The following is a 7,146-nucleotide window of genomic DNA, read 5'->3' as shown; positions in this document are numbered from 1 at the left end:
TGACATTTAAGAAGATTAGCAAATACCTTCAATTTAACCTGCAGGAGATGTATTTATGGTATCCTTCGATATTTACATGTTTATATTTTTGAATAAGAACAAACACAAAAAAAAAACATGATTTAAAAAAGAAAAGGGAGCACGTATAATAGGCCTTTTTATCCCAATATCGGTTTAACATTTTGTTTTTTTTTTCTTTTTCATCTTCTAAAAATTGAAAGAGCCCTTTTTATGTAATATTAGCATAGGGCGATGCTTATGAAAGTATATTTTAAGCAAGCACTTTGTTTTCAGCTTTATTTTTCAGAGGGGCTCTTTGTGTTTTCCATAATACTTTGAGACTATCCCTTGATTTTATATTTTATTAAATGATTGGTTGCAGGTTCAAATGTTGTGTATTAAATCTAATTTTAGAAGTTTAAAAGCTAATCAGTCGTATCCTTGAGGTGGCATTTAGTTCTCGAAATTTGATCACGAAAAGGTGCTTATGGAAAAGGATTGTTTGAGAAAGATGGATGAAAATATTGAAACCCAAATTCAATTTAAAGGTGTTTAACCTCAATTAAAAAGTCTTAATAAGTCAGTTTTAAGTAGATATGGGACAAATTAACTGGTGTTATCCCATCTGCGAAATCGTAGTTAGGAAGAAAAAAGAAAAATTTTGAAAGAATTATCGCGTGACATTAACACTATAATCTTGTGAAACTACGTTCTAACTACGTTTCAACTGCGTAAAAAAAGTATAAAAAAAGAAAATACAAAGTGTAATCGCCTTAAGGGCATTGTGTTTGCACCTTGCATTTTCCGATTCCTGTTTCATGTTCCATTCGCTCATATTCAATCATTCAACCTCAACCAACTTCACTCAAAAACATCATTCATTCTTTCTTCATCACTTAATCAATCAAGGTCTCCATTTTATATTTTCTATAATCATTGAAATATTAAACTTAACCCTAGACCCGTGTACTTAAAAAATTCTAGTTTACGTGTACTTGGGCACTGTGTGCCCACGAAGGTTTTTCCTATGAATTACTTGAAAATAGTGAAATAAAAAAAAAATATATTAAAAACACTATTATTTTTTGTGATACTATTTATTTGAAAACAAAATTTAAAAAAAGCTTTTAAAGTAATAGGTAATTTACAACAACCACTTTTTGAAATTAATTTGTATTTCTATTTTTTTGGCGCTTTGCTGGTGGACCGGCTGAAGTTGATGGAAGTGAATCTCCGTCAAAATTTTCATCTTCTTCGGTTGCGGTAGTATCAATTGCAGTTTTGGTCACAAAACATTTCTCGCACACTCTTATGTAATGCTTACTGCAAGCTGCAACATAGCACAGATCGCAGACCGCCGTAGTTTTGTTGTCCCTTTTTTCTTTCTTGCAGGTATCACAACGTTGCTTTGCTTTGTTTTGTTGGATTGTCGGTAATGTACTTATAGATGTTATTTCATACCCGATCAAACTCATTGCTGTTTTAACACTTTTTTGAAGAGTTGGCTTAGCTATTCGATTTTTGATATGGCTATCTGCAAGTTCTAAGGCCAATTCTTTCAAAAATTTCTTTCTTTTTTCTGACCTTTTCTTGCTCGAATACCAGTTAGGCTGACAGACATCAAACATTCTATACGCTGCAACTCCTGCACAATCCAAAAGGTTGTAAAAGAGAGTAACAGGCCAACGATTAGTTTTTCGCTTGCAGGTATAAACTGTTGCCAAACGGTCGAATGTATCAACTCCTCCTTTGGTTGAGTTGTAATCCATAATAACTGCAGGTTTTTTTGTGACCTCATCAATTTTATCCTCATGATGAGCAGTGGACAGCATTAGCACATTTTTTTTTGTATTGCTTGCGTAGCTACACAACTGCAAGCATCTCGAATAGCAAAATTTTATTGAAAATTTGTCCCTCGTTTGCTTGAAGATTTTATCCACTGGTGTAAATGGCTTTGGCAATTGTGGCTTATTGGACTTTATAGTACCAATCGTGGTTGTTCTTTTACTCATAAGCTCCAAGGCTAATGGTACCGATGTAAAATAATTATCTGTCGTTATGTTGTAATTCATGCCTAAATATCTCTCAGCTAACCGCATTACCAGCTGGTGAGATATGCCATCGGACCGATTATCGCATGGTTGCTGGCCAACATAAATTTCACCTCGAAGTGGATAACTGTTTACTGCGTCAACTATCCAAAAAATTTTGATGCCATATTTTCCTGGCTTGTTTGGCATAAACATTTTGAAGGGGCATCTTCCCCTTGAGCCGACCAACTGTTCATCTACTGTCAGCTCCTTTGACGGTTGGTAAAACTCAACAAGATTTTGTTGAAACAAATCCCAAACGTACCTAAAAAATTGGTAAAAATTTGTAAGCCTATCAATCAAACATTTTATCTTTTATACCTAAATGCAGCTAATTTGTCAGTTTGAAGACGAAACGCTCTAGTTCTTCCGTCATCGAAACGTATAAAGCGTCGTATTTGTTCAAATCGTTCCAGAGACATAACGGCGCGGTAGAATGGTACACTTGTTGGATGAAAAAGATCCTTCGCTTCCACCCCATAGGCTTTTTCAGCTCCAGCATACAACAAAATTGCAATATATGCATATATTTCCTCTTCAAATGTGTCATACCATCTACGCATTTGCTTTGGGTTGAGAGACAAACGATTCTCCTCGTAAGTTCTCTTTGCCTTTCTGTTTGTCTCCAGCACAATATTTCCAACAATATTTGGAGTAACTAAGGACTTGAAAACCTCTGCCTTTCTCGAAAACAAGTTGGTGCATTTTGGAACATGTCTCATTCGTTCATTTCGATTTCTTATTGTTCTTTGTCTTTCGCTTTCGTCCGGCATTGACCACCAAATGTCATCGAATTTGGCATTTCTTGCAACATACCGCATTCCTCTGTTTGGTGCAATAGGGTCTTCATCTTCGTGTCCATTCCGGCTTCCTTGCTGTTGTCTTTCTGCCTCCTCTTCTTCTTCCATATCTAAACCAGCCTGCGAAACCCGTGTATCCAACAAAGCAGTATCTGGTTCATAGTTTGGATCATCGGCATCTGATAAGTCTCCATCGTTATCAGTATCACTATCCTCCTCAGTGTCAATGCGTCGAACTTCCTCCTCTTCTGCATCTAGGAACCTGGAGTAATTCTCATCAAAGAACTCTTGCTCCGCCGCAGTCAAATCCCGGTTGGAAGATGCATTCAGGAGATACAGAACACGATCCATTGTAGCATCCATGATTCTCTATTATTATAGGATCTCATAAATAATAGGCGTAAATTTAAAAAAATTAGGTACTTACTTTAGTAGATAAAAAAATATTTTTCAGAAAAAAAGCACTTGATCACAAAGAAATCGCACTAAAATCACTTGTTTACGCAAACAAATTTCAACCGGTGTAAAATAAAAAAAAAATTACTGTATTACCTAGCAAAACAGTAAAAATTCTCTAATACGAAAGCTTTGTAAATAGAATCTCTCTATTTCTATATTTTTTTTTTCTAAACTTTGTAATGCTTTTCCTGAGAGAAAGTGACCATTCTTCAGAATAATATTATTTTCATCCATGCACCAATCTCTTCAATTTTATATTTATTTTTGAAAGTGTGACTAGAGGACTTTGACTGTAAAAATCGATTGCTGAAGTGATTGCTACGGTGAAAAATGTAAAAACAGTCGATGCCCCGGAACAAGTAAAAGAAATAAATTGTCCCTTATTCGAAATTTTTCAAATGGCTCCCAGTTTTTCTTTCTAACAATGATTCCCAAACCTACACTTATTATATATCCTCAACTTGGCTAAAACGTCATATGATTTTTCAGTTTTTGGGTAGAAACAAAAAAGGCTAAGAGGTATTCGACTGTAAATCAAATTCATATCAAAATACCGTTGAAGATCAGCAAATAAATCAATACAAGACCATGATTTCCATACAAAAAAACTCTGGGCACTGAGTGCCCAAGTACGCAGTTTTGACATATTTTTCTTTAATTCTTATTGTGTCACCAATACTCACTCAAACTATTAAAAAGTATATTTTTGTAGACCTAAACATACTAAACTAACTATGTGTAAATCTAATTGGAATAGAAAAGTGTAAGAAATACGTTCCAATTGGATTTGAAAAATGAATTGGGCACTGAGTGCCCAGTACACGGGTCTAGGGTTAAAGCTATTAAAATTACTTACAACTAAAAATTTAAAAGCTAATAAAGTAAAAACGTGAATTTTTTATAAATATATATAAAAAAAAGTGTGTATCATTTATTTCGTACGGTTGAAACTAACGAGAAAAATCTAGTTGGCAAAGTAACGCCGGCATACAAATCTTTTTTTTAACTCAAGAGGCTCTTAGTATCTTTATTTGTTTATACCTATCGAAAAATCAATATAAGTAGGATTTGAAGACTTGCTTGGCAGAAAATAACTGCAGCATATTTCCATCTTATCAGATGTTAAAGCGATCAAAACAACTATGCTGCCCACCTGAGTCAAGCATTACCATAACTGAAATGAATAGTGCTCAGGTTCAGCTTCAAGATCTATTGGGCCACACTTCAGTCGAATTTTAGAAATCGAATCGATCTACCAATCTGGATCTATTAATCTGAAATTATATACTAAATGGGACTGTGATGGATCTTCAGGGCAAAGTGAATGCAAGCAGATATTATTAGAAGAAAATGAGGTAATATCTGATGCAAACTTGTTTATAGCATCACTTGTTCCAATCAAATTAGTAGACGAAGACTCTAACATCGTCTTATGACAAAATCGAACGTGTTTTTCTGTACGTTTTAGCCGACCAATTCTGATAGTTTGCAAAAAAAAAAATCCCGAGAAAATACAAGCAGTTTTGGTATACAAACGCAGATCAATCAAATTACATTTAATGAAGTGATGGTGAAGTGAAAATCAAACATGAGTTTTTCCTAACAATGATTGATGGGAAAGTTGGCCAAGTATTAACAGAAACAAGTTCGAGTGCTTTTTGTACAATATGTGGAGCAAAAACCAAAAGAAATGAATAAACTGGTAAAAGTACCATCTAAACTAAAATATAAAAATGCCTTCAAATATGGACTTTCGACACTACACGCCTGGATTAGATTCATGGAATTGGTGCTACACGTCGTATATAATCTTTCTTTTGAAAAGTGGTCTGCGATAACTTTACACAACAAGAAGAGTAAAGAAGAAAAGAAGAAACTTGTTCAAAGTCGCTTCCGAACAGAATAAATTTTTCGTGTTGGTAAGCCTCGGCAAGGGACAGGAAACAGCATTAACGGGAACACAGCACGAAATTTTTTTTCAAAATTATCAATAAGTCAGATATAACAGGAATGAAGGAAAAGCCTATTTTGAAATTTTATTTAATATAAATTGCAAACATTGTTATAAGGGTTGCCTTTTAAAGCAGAATAATTTGGTAAGTTAGTATAGCATGGACAGAGCCCTTACATTTTTGTGTTGGTACTGAAATAATTATATTTTTTCAAAAAATTCTATTTGGCGTAACTTGAAAAAATGTTTCATTGTAATTTCTCCGAACAAGAAAGTTCTAGCGTTTTTCTGCTAGTGTATATTGGAACGTTGTAACATTTCGTCATTGAAAACTCATCATGCTTCTCAGGATTCGCATTTGCAATTGAATTCGACGAAGCTATTATTTAAATTTAAGATTAGGGAAGAATGTTTTTCAATTCCGAATTGAATAGGATCGATCACATTCGGTGTTTAATTGGGTTGTGTTTTACCTGCACAAAAAACAAAACCAAGAGAAATTAAAATAAACGACCTTTCAAGGAAAAAAAATAACTCAAAGTTCTTAACTTGTCTTATTCAGCACTTGGGAATGAGGTCTTTTGATGTTGTCAAATGTCTTATTAAGCCTTAAGGTAGGATATTCTAAAACTGCTGATAAAAACATTCTGTGAATTAATTAACAATTTAAAAAAGAACACTTCCTTTTTAGCAGTTTTTCTTTCTGAAACAATACCAATTCCGTCCAACAAATAACGATCTTTAATCGTCGATATCCTTTTTCTTTACATTAACTCAAAATAACGTCTTACGCTAAGAACCTGCACAGTAAATTCCTCTCACTTACCTATCCTATATCCGTATTGTTAGGTTAGATCCTATGCCAGGAATAATAAAATCCTAAAATCGTTTAGTTTATCCTTATTCTGCAAATACTTAAATGGGCCCTGTTAGTTCTTTCTTCGTATTTAGCAAAAATGCCAACCATTGCTGGGCGCTGCTGGTGCACGTTTCTTTTGTAATTTCCAAAGAAAGTTTTTTTTATTCTATTTCTAATTTCTATTTGTTAAATATTTTAAGCACGTTCTCAACACCTTCACGTTTGTTGCGTTAACACAGTCAAGGAGGGCGCATAAAACAAATAACCAACATACAATCATCATGAATAACAGTACATAATGCCTATAGTGTTCGCATTTTTTTTGTTAAGTGCGACCTGTCCCTTAACTAGCAGTAGAGGAAGGTGTATAGTATAACACACAACTGTCGAAGGATATTTTTTTCTACAAAACAAAGAAAGAAAAGAAAAGTTCTATTATTTTTTTTTTTTCAAAAAAGAAAAACTGAGGTATGTTGGTTATTTTTCTTTGCGAATTGAGGAATGGTCGTTATTTTTCATTAGAGCCATTTACAAGTTTAAATAAATGAGGGTTGGCATTAAGTGGCGCACATGGCACTATTAAAATAGCGATGGCATTTCAGGAGCAAACAAAAAAACAAAACAAACAAAAAATTCAAAAAAGAAAGCTATATCCTTATGGTTAATTTATGTAACGACAATTTTTTTAGAATGTCAAAGAATAGGGCTGGTTTGTTTTAAATGGCTTAAATCTTGAAACCTTTTTTACTCTTTAATTCTCTGCACTCCTTTATTTTCCGAGTGACCTTAAGAATTTGTATTGTATTTATTAAGGATGTACACTTTCACATTGAATTATTAAAATATTTTCACAGAATGAATGGTATAATTACATGACCTTTCCTGCCTTTGAATTATCCCTTTTTGATCAAACGAATCATTAAGCATGACAGAATGCGACAGTTTTTGTAAAGGTATTTCGTTAGAGAATTAGAAGGAAGATATAAC

The 7,146-nt window shown here is 33.6% G+C and overlaps 1 protein-coding gene across 1 annotated transcript; it reads right to left on the bottom strand.

The window, feature by feature from the left end:
• Positions 1–1,166: 1,166 nt before the first annotated feature.
• Positions 1,167–3,253, bottom strand: LOC129915066 (piggyBac transposable element-derived protein 4-like). The gene is made up of 2 exons (XM_055994526.1): positions 2,412–3,253; positions 1,167–2,355 (listed from the first exon to the last, which is right to left on the bottom strand). The coding sequence occupies exons 1-2, from the start codon at positions 3,251–3,253 to the stop codon at positions 1,167–1,169; spliced, it is 2,031 nt and encodes a 676-aa protein (XP_055850501.1).
• Positions 3,254–7,146: the final 3,893 nt, after the last annotated feature.

Source organism: Episyrphus balteatus, chromosome 3 (genome assembly GCF_945859705.1).
Source record: "Episyrphus balteatus chromosome 3, idEpiBalt1.1, whole genome shotgun sequence".
In the NCBI taxonomy this organism is placed as follows: domain Eukaryota; kingdom Metazoa; phylum Arthropoda; class Insecta; order Diptera; family Syrphidae; genus Episyrphus; species Episyrphus balteatus.
The sequence above is the reverse complement of the archived record's forward strand: the minus strand, read 5'-3'. Positions and strand labels throughout refer to the sequence as shown.